The sequence below is a fragment of the Mandrillus leucophaeus genome, unplaced genomic scaffold, assembly GCF_000951045.1.
Source record: "Mandrillus leucophaeus isolate KB7577 unplaced genomic scaffold, Mleu.le_1.0 Scaffold775, whole genome shotgun sequence".
In the NCBI taxonomy this organism is placed as follows: Eukaryota; Metazoa; Chordata; class Mammalia; order Primates; family Cercopithecidae; genus Mandrillus; species Mandrillus leucophaeus.
The window spans coordinates 270,966-286,265 of record NW_012108419.1 but is presented as its reverse complement, the minus strand read 5'-3'; the positions used below and the strand labels follow the sequence as shown (position 1 = coordinate 286,265).

The following is a 15,300-nucleotide window of genomic DNA, read 5'->3' as shown; positions in this document are numbered from 1 at the left end:
TTTTTTTTTTCTTTTGAGACAGAATCTCACTCTGTCGCCCAGGCTGGAGTGCAGTGGCAGGATCTCACTTCACTGCAACCTCCGCCTCCTGGGTTCAAGCAATTCTCGTGTCTCAGCCTACTGAGTATCTGGGATTACAGATGTGCACCACCATGCCTGGCTAATTTTTTTGTGATTTTGATAGAGATGGGATTTTGCCATTTTGGCCAGGCTGGTCTCAAATTCCTGACCTCAAGTGTCTGCCTGCCTCGGCCTCCCAAAGTGCTGGGATTATAGGCGTGAGCCACCACACCTGGCCTTGTCTGGATTTTTAAAAGAGATGTATATAGGCATATGTTGGACATGAGTATAAAGGAATACTTTAACATAACATACAGTCTTTTTGAAAAAGCTTAGGAATACAATGTACTGGAAGCACAACACCAAAACTGAATCAAGTAACTTTTCTTTCTTGACCTATTATTTAGAATAATTTGTAGTTGTGGTTAAACAGAGTAAAGAATAACATTAAAATCCAAAACCTTTACACAGTCTTGAAGGCTTTCTCTGGCCTCTTCTACCACTCTTCCCATGTGTACTCCACTGTATGTCCGCTCACCTCCTTACCGTTCCTCCAACGTGCCAAGCCTAGCTTGGCTGAGGGCCCCTGCCCTTCTGATCCTGCTGTCTGGACTCCCTTTTCCCATATATCTGCAGGGCCTGCTTCCTTTCACTTCCTTCCAGTTTTTGCTCAGGTATCACCTTATTCAGGGCCCTTCCCCAACCTCCATATACAACAAATGTTCTCAGTGTCTTAGTTCAGGCTGCTACAACAAAAATGCCATAGACGGGGTAACTTAATTTCCCACAGTTCTGGAAGCTGGGAAGTCCAAGATCAAGTGTCAGCCAATTCACTTCCTAGTGATGACCCACTTCCTAGTTATGTCCTCAAGTGGCAGACAGAGAGAGATCATCTCTGTCTCTTCTTATAAGGCACTAATCCTATCATGGGGGCTCCACCTTCATGACCTAATTACCTCTGAAATACCATCACACTGGGGATAAGGGTTTAGACATGAATTTTAGGGGGCACAAACATTCAGTCCATTGCAGAGAGCAACCTCCACCATCACTCTGGCTCCCCCTTACCCTGCTTTATATTTCTTCATAGCATTCCTCTGTGTGTGTGTGTGTGTGTGTGCACGCGCGTGTGTATACTTCAAGGACAGAGACTTTGTTTGTTATACTAGTATATCCCTAGTGCCTAAAACAGAGCCTGCCACACATTAGATGCCCAGTGACCATTTAATAAATGAAAAATATACAGTAAAAGCTTTTGAATATAGTGCCTATTTTAAATTTTGAGAAGATATGTATCATATATATGTGATAAAGACAAAGCTTAGAGTTTCATCTGGCAAGTTCTTACCCTTTAGTGAAACTTGTAAACTTTTAAAATTTTCTTGGGCAGAGCAAGAATATGATCCTGGACCAAGCCTTTAAATATATAACAGAATTGAAAAGGCAAAATGATGAACTCCTGCTTAATGGAGGAAACAATGAACAAGGTAAAGATTTAAAAGTTCTTACTTTTTGTTATTTTAAAAACTGTTTAGGGGTTTGTGTCACAGTGAAATTTATATTATGATATAGAAAGCTTTTTGGCCCCAAAACATGAAGACCCTGCATTCAGTGGGTCTGGAAGAATAGTGTTACCAATACATTCATTTCAATCTAACTCTTTCTCCTCCTCTGTGAGCACCTCTTACCTTGCAGGCATACATAGTTTTGACTTGGAACTCTTCTGTGTATTTCATGTTTGCCTAACTCATGATACTGGTAATGCTAAATCTCCTTTATTCCAATTGGACATTGCAGTTAGGGCAATCCCATAAGAAGATGTAAGGGGGGAGTTCTGCTCAGTGAAACTTAAAAACAAGATTAGGATATTCTTGTGCCAAGACTTAACTATGCATTAACAAAAAAGGCCAAAACATTCATTTTGTTTATATTACTTGTGTGCATCAAACTGCCTGATCATTTAATGATATTTGATTTTTAGGTAATGGTGACTTTTTAATGCCATCAAATGAGTTCTCTTTTTCCATTAGCGTTGGAGAGAAAGTTTCCTTATAGCAGTGGGAAAAAAATATTCCAGGCAAGTGTAAAGCTCAGGGTAGGCCAGTTTGAAATTGTGTTTTATTTATGCCCCTGACAAGTGCACGGAGAGAATTTCCTGTGACAACTCAGTAGGCCACCTTAAAAGGAGAGAAAAAAGGGCAGAATTGCCTGAGGTAAGGCCAGTGCCAGGCTGTGTTTGTTGTAATGGATGGGAAAGATATTGGAAAGCATACCTAGGAGGTCAGCATTCAGAATTCTCCTTGTTTACTTTTAGTTAAATATTAGCAGCTTCCCCACTCACCTGGTTTAGCTGGTGTTTATGGCCCAGGTCCTTTTGTGATGCCGTCAGATAGATAAATGATCCATGTTTAGTGACCATTTGAGGCACCCCGCAGAAGGGTATGTAAGACAGAATGATGAGTAGACTTTCCTAATTAAGGCTCCTTTGATTTCAAAGCACAGAGGCTGAGGCAATCAAGTTACCTTAGGAAAAAGGGAAATCGTTGAAAAATGTAAGTTGCATGGGACTCATAAAAAGCTAACCAGACAGGCCAGGGGTTAGGGATGGGATCTAAGGCAGCCTACATCTGTGTTTGTTATTTCTGTCATGATCATTATTTCTCTGATTCTTTTTCTGTGCGTCTGCTGTATCCTCTTTTTTCTCTGGGTGGCTTCTTCCTCATGCTCACTGTGCACGTATCTAGTGGCCAAAGCAATGGCCTTAGACTCAGGCCCTCCTAGGTTTGCGTCTCAGCTTCATTTACTCACTCAGTATCCTTTGGCCAGTTACTTAACCTCTCTAAGTCCCAGTAACTGCTCTGAGCCTGTTTCTCACATCTAAAAGTGGTGATAATAAAATATAAGTTGCTATCTCATGGTTCTTATGAGGATTAAAAGAGATAATACAAGAACTTAAGATTAAAGCCTAGCACATAGTAATTGCTTGATAAATGTTAGCTGTTATAGTTGTCATTGTTGTTAAATAATGAATGAAATGCGCCAGGTAGTAAAGGTACAGTAAGTGAGAACCGTGATTATTATTTGGTCCATAATGATTGTTCTTTAATTTCTACTGTCCGTGGACACTGGTATCTTTCTTTTGTCTCTTAGTTTTAAACTAAGAAAAATGATCTACTAGTTTCAGCTTGTCTTTGTTGGAATGGAGCTTTTCATTTCAGGCTCCCTCACAGGGTGTTAGCCTGGAGAATAGGCTGCTTTGGAAAAGGAATGAGAATACTCTCCACTGTTTCAAGGCAGCTGGGGATGTGTGGGGTCACAGAGCATATACCAGCAGCTAAGTCTGCCCCATTGGTGGTACTCATAGATGAGTACCTTAGGTAGTCCTATCTACCTTAGAAAGGAGGGCTGTGACAATGTCCTCACTGCTCAGTAGCATACCTGCATTGTCCCTACCAAGCAAAGTGCAGGTTCCATTGTCGACGCTTTCTTTGGTGCACTTTGGTGCCACTTTGCTTCTTACGTGCTCTATTCCTTTTTGTCTCCATTGTTTCAAAGGGTAAAATAGAAACTAAAGCCATTTATAAAAGAGGCTGTCATCTGGGCATGGTGGCTTATGCCTGTAATCCCAGCACTTTGGGAGGCCAAGATGGGCAGATCACTTGAGATCAGGAGTTCAAGACCAGCCTGGCCAACATGGCGAAACCCTGAATCTACTACAAATATGAAAATTAGCTGAGAGTGTTGGTGTGCACCTGTAATCCCAGCTACTTGGGAAGTTGAGGCAGAAGAATTGCTTGAACCTGGGAGGTGGAGGTTGCAGTGAGCCGAGATTGCACCACTGTACTCCAGCCTAGGTCAGAGAGCAAGACTCTGTCTCAAAAAAATAAAATAAAAAATAAAGAGACTGTCTGTTACTGTCACAGGTAATGTTGGCTGCTGCAGCATTTAAATGGCATACTGATATTCAATGTCATTTTCCTAGCATGTTACCATGATAGCAGTATGTCTTCCCTTACTTCAGCTATGTAGCTGCCCTATTGGAAATTTTTAAATTGGGAATTTTGAGGTTTCTACATTATGAGTAATTTTTCAGTTGACCTTTAAAGATTTATACTTTTTAAAGGAGGGCAGAGGGATTTAGGATATCATTCTAAAAAGAAAAAAGAAGTTGTATTAGAAAAGAGCTGAAGAGTCTCAGTTGAGGTATTTAGAATGCTACTATTAGAATTCAGTAGTTTAGTATACAGGTCTTTATCAAGTTATTGTAAATACTGACATTCCCAGGTATTTATAAATTTTTGTTTTTAATGTTATAGCTGAAGAAATAAAAAAGCTACGGAAACAACTGGAAGAAATTCAAAAAGAAAATGGCCGATATATTGAGTTACTGAAAGCTAATGACATATGCTTATATGATGACCCCACAATTCACTGGAAAGGAAATCTTAAAAACTCGAAGGTCTCTGTTGTTATTCCTAGTGACCAGGTTCAAAAAAATATCATTGTTTATTCCAACGGGAATCAGCCTGGTGGAAACAGCCAGGGAACAGCTGTTCAGGGGATAACTTTTAATGTTAGTCATAATTTACAAAAGCAGACCGCCAATGTGGTGCCAGTACAGAGGACTTGCAATCTTGTGACTCCTATATCTATTTCTGGAGTTTACCCTTCTGAAAACAAGCCATGGCATCAGACCACAGTTCCTGCATTGGCTACCAACCAGCCTGTTCCTCTTTGTCTTCCTGCTGCCATTTCTGCTCAGAGTGTTCTCGAGCTTCCCACCTCTGAAAGCGAATCAAGTGTGCTTGGTGCCTCTAGTGGCTCACTGATTGCTGTTTCAGTTGGACCTGAGCCTCACCAACATCATTCTTTGCACACATGTTTAAATGATCAAAATTCTTCTGAAAATAAGAATGGACAAGAGAACCCCAAATTATTGAAGAAAATGACCCCTTGTGCTGTAAACATCCCCCTCAGCTCCTCAGCAACTGCCACTAAAGTGCACCATGGAAACAAGTCCTGCCTGAGCATACAGGACTTCAGAGGTGATTTTCAAAACACTTTTGTTGTTTCAGTTACCACCACAGTCTGCTCCCAGCCTCCCAGAACTGCAGATGATTCTTCTCCAATGAGCATTAGCAAGAGTGCAGACTTGACAAGTACAGCTACAGTGGTGGCATCATCTGCCCCTGGAGTAGGGAAGGCCACCATTCCTATAAGCACTCTTTCGGGAAACCCTTTGGACAATGGTTGGACTCTTTCTTGTTCTTTGCCTTCTTCAAGCGTTAGTACTTCAGATTTGAAAAACATTAATAGCCTTACACGAATTTCTTCAGCTGGAAACACACAGACAACGTGGACTACTTTGCAACTGGCGGGAAACACTATTCAGCCCTTAAGCCAGACACCGTCTTCTGCTGTGACTCCAGTATTAAATGAGTCTGGTACTAGCCCTACCACAAGTAACCACAGTAGACATGTGGCTACAGGCATCAACTTGAATAATTCCTTTCCAGCAGATGGGCAGCCAGTTGAGCAAGTAGTTGTAACATTGCCTTCTTGTCCATCTTTACCTATGCAGCCACTAATTGCCCAGCCACAAGTTAAATCTCAGCCTCCCAAAAATATCCTTCCACTGAATTCAGCAATGCAGGTGATTCAGATGGCTCAGCCAGTTGGGTCAGCTGTTAATGCAACTCCAACTAATCAAAATGTTATAATTCTTCAACCACCCAGCACCACCCCATGCCCAACAGTGATGAGAGCAGAAGTTCCCAACCACACAGTAGGTCAACAGATAGTAATCATACAGGCAGCTAATCAGAATCCTTTGCCACTCCTCTCTGCTCCACCTCCTGGTTCTGTTCGACTCCCTATTAATGGAGCCAATACTGTAATAGGGTCTAATAATTCAGTGCAAAATGTTTCAACACCACAGACTTTTGGAGGAAAGCATCTTGTCCACATATTACCAAGACCTTCATCTTTATCAGTGTCTAACTCAACACAGACTTTTTCTGTTACCATGTCAAACCAACAGCCTCAAACCATTTCTTTAAATGGACAGCTCTTTGCTTTGCAGCCTGTGATGTCTTCATCAGGAACTACAAATCAAACCCCTATGCAAATTATTCAACCCACCACCAGCGAAGATCCAAATACCAATGTTGCCCTGAATACATTTGGTGCTTTGGCCAGCCTCAATCAAAGCATATCACAGATGGCTGGGCAAAGCTGTGTACAATTGTCTATTAGCCAGCCTGCCAATGCTCAAACTGCTGCAAATAGTCAAACCACTACAGCTAACTGTGTTTCATTAGCAACTGCAGCACCTCCTGTGACAACAGATAGTTCAGCCACACTAGCCAGTACTTATAATCTAGTGAGTACTTCCTCGATGAACACTGTTGCTTGTTTGCCTCCTAACATGAAATCTAAAAGGTTGAATAAGAAGCCAGGTGCCAGGAAACACTTAGCAGCAAACAAGTCAGCGTGTCCCCTGAATCCAGTCAGAGATGTGAGCAAGTTAGACTGCCCCAACACTGAAAGCTCAGCAGAGCTGCCCTGTAATGATGGACTGCTAGAAAGCTTCCCTGCTGTATTACCACCTGTCTCTATGTCCCAGGCAAATAGTGTGAGTGTTTCTGCTTCACATTCTTTGGGTGTTCTAAACTCTGAATCATTAATACCTGAGTCTGTATCCAAATCTAAGTCAATAGAAAAGTCCAGCTCACCCTCCCAAGAATCTGTAACAAGCGAACATTTTGCAATGGCCCCAGCAAAATCCAAAGATTCTACCCCTAATCTGCAACAAGAGACACCTCAGGATAAACCACCAAGTCATTTAGCATTGTCAGATGCTGCCGAACCCTGCACTTCAGCCAATGTATTGATTCCATCTCCAAGTGATCCTCACATTTTGGTTTCTCAGGTTTCTGGTTTGTCATCTACAACAAGCACTACAAGTACTGACTGTGTTTCTGAGGTAGAAATCATTGCTGAACCTTGCAGAGTTGAGCAAGATTCATCAGATACAATGCAAACCACAGGTCTCTTAAAGGGGCAGGGTTTAACTACATTGCTATCTGATCTTGCTAAAAAAAAAAACCCTCAGAAATCATCTCTTTCTGATCAGATGGATCATCCTGACTTTTCTTCAGAAAATCCTAAAATAGTTGATTCAAGTGTGAATTTACATCCCAAACAGGAACTATTACTGATGAACAGTGATGACAGAGATCCTCCACAGCATCATTCCTGCCTGCCTGATCAAGAGGTTATTAATGGTTCTTTGATCACCAGTAGACAGGCTGACTCTCCCATGTCAACCAGCTCTGGCAGTAGTCGTAGTTTCTCAGTTGCATCCATGCTTCCTGAAACAACAAGAGAAGATGTGACCAGCAATGCAACAGCTAATACATGTGACAGCTGTACCTTTGTAGAGCAAACCGATATAGTAGCTCTTGCAGCAAGAGCTATTTTTGACCAGGAGAACCTGGAGAAGGGAAGAGTTGGCCTCCAGGCTGATATAAGGGAAGTTGCTTCAAAGCCTTCTGAAGCATCATCGTTAGAGGGAGACCCACCTTTCAAATCACAGATACCTAAAGAGAATGGCACAGGACAGGCAGAAGCAACACCAAATGAATTTAATTCTCAGGATTCAATTGAAGCAACTATGGAGAGGCCCCTTGAAAAACCGAGCTGTTCTCTAGGAATTAAAACATCAAATGCACCTTTACAGGCTTCACCTTCTCAGCCCCCAAGCATCACCAGTTTAAGCGTGAATAATCTTATCCATCAGAGCAGCATCAGCCATCCTCTGGCCAGCTGTGCGGGTTTATCCCCAACTTCAGAGCAAACAACTGTGCCTGCAACGGTTAATCTGACTGTTTCATCTAGCTCCTATGACAGTCAACCTCCTGGACCATCTCTGATGACCGAATATTCCCAAGAACAGCTAAATACTATGACTAGTACCATACCAAATTCACAGATTCAAGAGCCACTCTTAAAGCCAAGTCATGAAAGCCGTAAGGATTCTGCTAAGCGTGCTGTCCAAGATGACCTTTTACTGTCTTCAGCTAAACGGCAAAAGCACTGTCAGCCAGCCCCCCTCAGGCTTGAAAGTATGTCCCTGATGAGCAGAACTCCAGACACCATTTCTGATCAAACTCAAATGATGGTCAGTCAGATCCCTCCTAATTCTTCAAACTCGGTTGTGCCTGTTAGCAACCCAGCTCATGGAGATGGCCTTACACGATTATTTCCACCTAGTAACAACTTTGTGGCTCCTGCATTGAGGCAAACTGAAGTTCATTGTGGTTCTCAGCCTTCAGTTGCTGAGCAGCAGCAAACCCAGGCAAGTCAACATCTACAGGCCCTGCAGCAGCATGTTCCAGCTCAAGGGGTATCTCACCTTCATAGTAACCATCTCTACATAAAGCAGCAGCAGCAGCAGCAGCAGCAGCAACAGCAACAACAACAAGCAGGGCAGTTAAGAGAGAGGCATCACTTATATCAAATGCAGCATCATGTACCTCATGCAGAGAGCTCTGTCCACTCTCAGCCCCATAATGTCCACCAGCAGAGGACTCTGCAACAGGAAGTTCAGATGCAGAAAAAGAGGAATCTTGTTCAGGGCACCCAGGCCTCTCAGCTTTCCTTACAACCCAAGCACCATGGAACTGACCAGTCCCGATCCAAGAGTGGACAGCCACATCCCCACCATCAGCAGATGCAGCAACAAATGCAGCAACACTTTGGAAGCTCCCAGACAGAGAAGAGCTGTGAAAACCCTTCAACTAGTCGGAACCATCATAACCATCCCCAGAACCATCTCAATCAAGATATTATGCACCAACAGCAGGATGTTGGAAGCAGACAGCAAGGTTCAGGGGTTTCATCTGAACATGTATCTGGGCATAATCCAATGCAGAGGCTTTTGACATCAAGAGGCTTAGAGCAGCAAATGGTGTCCCAACCAAGTATTGTGACTAGATCTTCAGACATGACCTGTACTCCACACAGGCCGGAGAGAAATAGAGTTTCAAGTTATTCTGCTGAGGCACTCATTGGAAAGACATCTTCTAATTCAGAGCAGAGAATGGGGATATCAATTCAGGGTTCCAGAGTTTCAGATCAGCTTGAAATGAGAAGCTATCTTGATGTTCCCAGAAATAAGAGTTTGGCTATTCATAATATGCAGGGTCGTGTGGACCACACTGTAGCCTCAGATATCCGCCTTTCCGATTGTCAGACGTTTAAACCAAGTGGAGCTAGTCAACAGCCCCAGAGTAATTTTGAAGTACAATCTTCAAGAAACAATGAAATAGGTAACCCTGTATCATCATTGCGGAGTATGCAGTCCCAGGCTTTTCGAATTAGTCAAAATACTGGCCCACCACCAATTGACCGTCAAAAGAGATTACCTTACCCACCAGTTCAGAGCATCCCAACAGGAAATGGTATTCCATCAAGGGACAGTGAAAATACTTGTCACCAAAGTTTCATGCAGAGCTTACTTGCCCCTCACCTCAGTGATCAGGTCATTGGGAGCCAGAGGTCACTCTCAGAACATCAGAGGAATACACAGTGTGGTCCATCCTCTGCAATTGAATATAATTGTCCCCCAACTCATGAAAATGTCCATATTAGAAGAGAGAGTGATAGTCAGAATAGGGAAAGTTGTGACATGTCGTTAGGTGCAATTAACACCAGGAACAGCACCTTGAATATTCCTTTTTCAAGTTCCTCTTCCTCAGGAGATATTCAAGGTCGAAACACAAGCCCCAATGTTTCTGTGCAGAAATCCAATCCCATGAGGATTACTGACAGTCATGCGACCAAGGGCCACATGAACCCTCCAGTCACAACCAACATGCATGGGGTTGCAAGGCCAGCATTGCCACATCCATCTGTGTCTCATGGAAATGGTGATCAAGGCCCTCCTGTACGTCAAGCTAATTCTTCAGTTCCCCAGAGATCAAGGCATCCCCTGCAAGACAGCAGTGGTTCCAAAATTCGTCAACCTGAAAGGAATCGTTCTGGAAACCAAAGGCAAAGTAATGTCTTTGATCCAAGTCTTCCCCATCTTCCTCTCTCTACTGGTGGCAGTATGATTCTTGGACGTCAACAACCTGCTACAGAGAAGAGAGGAAGTATTGTTCGTTTCATGCCTGATAGCCCACAAGTACCTAATGATAATTCAGGTCCTGATCAGCATACACTGTCACAAAATTTTGGTTTTTCTTTTATTCCTGAGGGTGGCATGAATCCACCAATAAATGCTAATGCTTCTTTCATTCCACAGGTTACTCAGCCTAGTGCCACTCGAACTCCAGCCCTCATCCCGGTAGATCCGCAAAATACTCTGCCCTCCTTCTATCCTCCATACTCTCCTGCTCATCCTACACTGTCCAATGATATTTCAATCCCCTATTTTCCTAATCAGATGTTCTCAAATCCCAGCACAGAGAAGGTAAACAGTGGAAGTTTAAATAACCGATTTGGATCAATTTTATCTCCTCCCAGACCTGTTGGGTTTGCTCAACCAAGTTTTCCTCTTCTCCCAGATATGCCACCAATGCACATGACCAACTCTCATTTATCCAATTTTAATATGACATCTTTGTTTCCAGAAATCGCTACAGCGCTTCCTGATGGCTCAGCAATGTCACCTTTGCTTACAATAGCAAATTCCTCTGCCTCTGACTCTTCCAAGCAGTCCTCAAACAGACCTGCCCATAACATAAGCCATATTCTAGGTCATGATTGCAGTTCAGCTGTTTAAATACTGATAAGCGAAATGTAGAGGTAATGAGATTACAAATGTATTTGTGTGTGCGTGTGCACAGACATGTACATGAAGAGAAGGATTGTGTGTGTGTCTCTGTATAATCAGTTTTCAGTTATCTTCTGAATGTAGGGAAGCCATGTCAGATGCAGATACTGGGTTGTCAGAAAACAAGTTATCTTTCATTTTCAGCTGCATGGTGTACTTTCTTATTTTCCAAGTAGATTTACATTTCCAAGTTGATATTTCCTAAATACGAATTAGCTGGAAATTGGGGGAGATCATCTTGTCATGTACTGGGTAGTAGGAGGGAGCCTAGATTTTAAACTTGATTGTTGATAACTTATAGAATATATAATTAAGTTGCTACTGAAAAATATAGACAGCTTGATAAAACACAGTGGCTCATAACCAAGTGCTGGCTAATGTCAGCATCTAGAACAGCTTCTTACCTATGGCAGATGTTGAACTGATGTTGAGTTAAATGTCTGTAGTTAAAGTCAAGCAGTTAGCAAATAAATGAATTGTTCAATCAGCCTTTATTCTCAAAGTTTGGTTTAGATGGAGGCTTCTTTCTAAATTATAACAATCCATAAATTATCTGAATTGTGTGTCTTATTCTTCAAATTAGGGAGCTGTGTTCCTTTAATGTGCCAAGATTCTTTAAAGCAAAGGTCTTCCTTAGACAATTATTTAGCCTTACATATAGAAAGCTAACAAGTTAAGTACATACGTATTCTCCATTTTGTGCTTGCATTTTGCATCAGGCCATAAGGGTAAAAGCAGTTAGTTGTATTGTGGAGTTTTGCATGGGTTCAGTTAACAATGGATGTTTCATCAGCTAAGTTTAATTTAGTATTCTCTCTTCATTTTATTTATTTGATCTTGAAATAAATTCTTTTGCATTCATTTAAATATTAGGATTGATCAGGAAATAGTGTGTTTGTAATCTACACATTTATTTGAGCCTTACTTTAAAAATATTTCTGAACAGAGATTTAAACTGTCAGTATTTTCATTTACTGATAGTATTTATAGTTTAAATATGGCATTGTATATTACATTATTATCCTTCATAACAGAATTATAATGAGGATATGAATTTGTTTATTATTTTTCTTGTTGGTAGATGTGAAATGGTGCTTCAAAAAATATATAGACTTTCTATATGTCTCTGTGTGTGTAAGTATGTGTGTGTGTACACATATTTTAAAGTATGAATTGGTCCTTTAAAAATAGGCCTGCCATCTAAAAATGGGAAATTGAGACCTGAGACCTGCTAAAACATAGAAGAACCCGATATAGGTAGGTGTTTTTTTTTTGTTTTGTTTTTTTAATAGACAGAGTCTGGCTTTGTCGCCCAGGCTGGAGTGCAGTGGTGTGATCTCAGCTCACTGCAAGCTCCGCCTCCCGGGTTCAAGCAATTCTCCTGCCTCAGCCTCCCGAGTAGCTGGGACCACAGGCATGTGCCACCACACCTGGCTAATTTTTTGTATCTTTAGTAGAGATAGGGTTTCACCATGTTAGGATGGTCTTGATTTCCTGACCTTGTGATCCGCCCGCCTTGGCATCCCAAAGTGCCAGGATTACAGGCGTGAGCCACCGTGCTCGGCCTAGGTAGGGATTTTTTAAAAGCCCCACAGAAGTTTATAATACATTTAAAAAACCCATATTAAAATTTGAAAACTTAAAAAAAAAAAAACTAAGAAAACAATGGTATATATTCCTTTACTTAAACCCATGAAGTCCGTTACTTTTTGTTCTTGTTATATTCTGCCAAAAATGGGATGAGGTGGGAGAGATGCATATAAATTGTTTTATCTGCTTTGTTAACAAAGTGAACTCAAGGACCAGCGTTTCTTTTCTTTCTTTTTTCTTTTCTTTTTTTCTTCTTTTTTTTTTTTTGAGACAGAGTATCACTCTGTCACCCAGGCTAGAGTGTACAGTGGGAAGATGTTGGCTCACTGCATCCTCTGCTTCCTGGGTTCAAGCAATTCTCAGGCCTCAGCCTCCCGAGTAGCTGGGATTACAGGTCTGCACCACTACACCTGGCTAATTTTTGTATTTTTAGTAGAGAAAGGGTTTCACCATGTTGGCCAGGCTGGTCTTGAACTCCTGACATCAGGTGATCCACCCACCTTGACCTCCCAAAGTGCTGGAATTATAGGCGTGAGCCATCGCTCCCAGCCCTTTTTGTTTGTTTGTTTTTAAATCCTAAAAAGCTTCCTAAGGGTTGGTCAGAGCAGTTAACTCCAGTGAATACCTCTTCTAAACACTCAGCAAAAGGGTCAGTTGTGCCTCTTTAACTGTTCTTACCAAACTCTCCTACCTTTTTCTGCTGCCAACTAAGCAGCCTCCTAGGGACAAAAAAAAAAAAAAACAAAAACAATATTTTTTTCTTGCTCACTAAACAAGAACAACCTGTATTTTCTTCCTTCAAAATGGTCTTGGGGAAGAATAGAGCTTCGTGAATAAGTTACTTAAGACAACAGATAAACATAGTAATCAAAACTTTTTATTGAAATAATGTGCCATTTATGACTTGCTTTTGAATTCTCTTAACTGAATTTTAAGCTGCAACATTCAAATTTTTCTTTGTACTTGAAAGGTCCAGTCTGCCAGTTTCAAGAAGGACAGTTTTCCATGTGTTTGGCTGTTCATTTTCCCTCTCTCCCTCTCTCATCTGTCTGTCTCTCACTGTCTCTGTCTCTCTCTCTGTCTCACACACACACACACACACACACACACTCTCTCTCTCTCTCTCTCTCTCTCTCTCTCTCTACAGTGGCTGTTAAGTTCTGAAGAACTGGGGACTGCTAGATGTAATTGAAAGCAAGGTAACAGGCTAAGGAGAAACTCAGTTTGAACATTGCAATGCAAAGGCCTCAAAGCCTGTGACTTTCAAGTATGTCTGTTGCATTAATTGTATTTTCCTGCTTAGCTGTGTTCAGACATAGTATTTGCATTTCTCGGAGCTTTCATTCCAACAGTATAACACTTTGATCTTGAAAGAGTCTCAATAAGGCTTATTTGACCATCTGAAGAAAAATGTGACCATCTGTGAATAATTGGCTCCTACTTATGTGTAGCTCTATTACTTTACAGATGTGTGCATGTGTATGTAAGACTTCAGTTCATACATGGCTCAATTCTGAAAGTGTTCAGACATTAGTACCCTTATTTGATTGAAAAGCATGAATATATGAGATTTACTAGCAGTATTAAGTATTTGATAATTAGAGCTACGTGATTTTTGGAAAGAAATTTGTTATATGGTATCTAGTGTTAATCTGAATATAATTTTTGGTAAAGGGATAGCAGAAAACATAGTCAATTTTGGTTATAATAAATGTAACCTTATTCTTGGCCTGCTAATATATGATTATAGAAAGTAAAACCATTTTTTAACTTCTGGAAATACACGAAGTTATGTCTGAGTCATGAGTGACAGTCATTGATTAAATCATTTCTTTGTCTCTTTTTTAGCATTATTGATCACAGAATCAGTTATAAAAAGTGGTGGATTCCTTTCAACATTTAACAATAACTTCTAATGAAGGGAAAAATTCCAGATTCTCTTCATGCGTAAACGTTTAATGTGTCAATCATAGATGAAAGGAATCTAGTTTGATGTTGTTTCTTTCTTTCTTTCTTTTTTTTTTTTTTGGAAAATACAAGTTGCTCTAGGATGGCTTATATGTTGTTTTATACCAGTTCAGGAAATTTATTTTTGTTTTTATTGTGAGATCTTTTGGGGTACCAGAGATGGCACCTTTTTTCTAGGTAAGATGTGGGAATTCCTCAATGGTCTTGCTTCGTAAAATTTAACATCTCAGAACTGGGGAAAGAGAAAGGAGGGGTTGTTCTTTTGCAGCATTTTCCAGTCACATATCAGGGTTATACTGAACTGCAACAAAGATCAACTTTTACAAATTAGCCTTCTGAAAATACAAAATGATATAAGTATTTTAAAGATAATTTATTTGCCTTGCTCTTGCCTTCTAACATTAGCCATTTCATGGAGAGGCTAAAACTTATACTCCAAAAAATGTGGAAGCACGTTTTAATGGGAGTAAAATTAAAAATTTTTGAGAAAGGGTAAAATCTCATTAATATGCATCTTCTTAGCTTTATCTTCCCTTTGATATGTAGGCACTTATGCTCTTCCATCTGCTCCACGTCAAATAGGGCTCAGGGAAGCTGGTCATTTCCTTAGCGGGATGATTACTCCTTTGCCTTGAAACATTGATTGAGCCCACCATGTATGGATCAGCGTGTGGTAGTGAGTCATATGCCCAAATCAGGGATTCCCAGGTCTTGGCTTTGGGAACCAGCATGCCTCATATTCTCTTAAAGAGCAACAAGAATTTCTTGAAACAAAATTAGCCAGAATTGATTTAAAATATTTCAATGTGCCATATAGTTCTGTCCCTTGGTTTGGTTGGCCT

At 40.9% G+C, this 15,300-nt stretch overlaps 1 protein-coding gene across 1 annotated transcript in view; it reads left to right on the top strand.

The window, feature by feature from the left end:
- KIAA2018 (KIAA2018 ortholog) overlaps positions 1-10,849 on the top strand; it is a 19,808-nt gene extending 8,959 nt beyond the window's left edge. Inside the window, exons 4-5 of the mRNA XM_011966799.1 lie at positions 1,451-1,547; positions 4,377-10,849. Of these exons, the coding sequence (XP_011822189.1) occupies positions 1,451-1,547; positions 4,377-10,849 (6,570 nt within the window). The remainder of the gene's footprint in view (positions 1-1,450; positions 1,548-4,376) is intronic.
- The last annotated feature ends 4,451 nt before the right edge of the window (positions 10,850-15,300 follow it).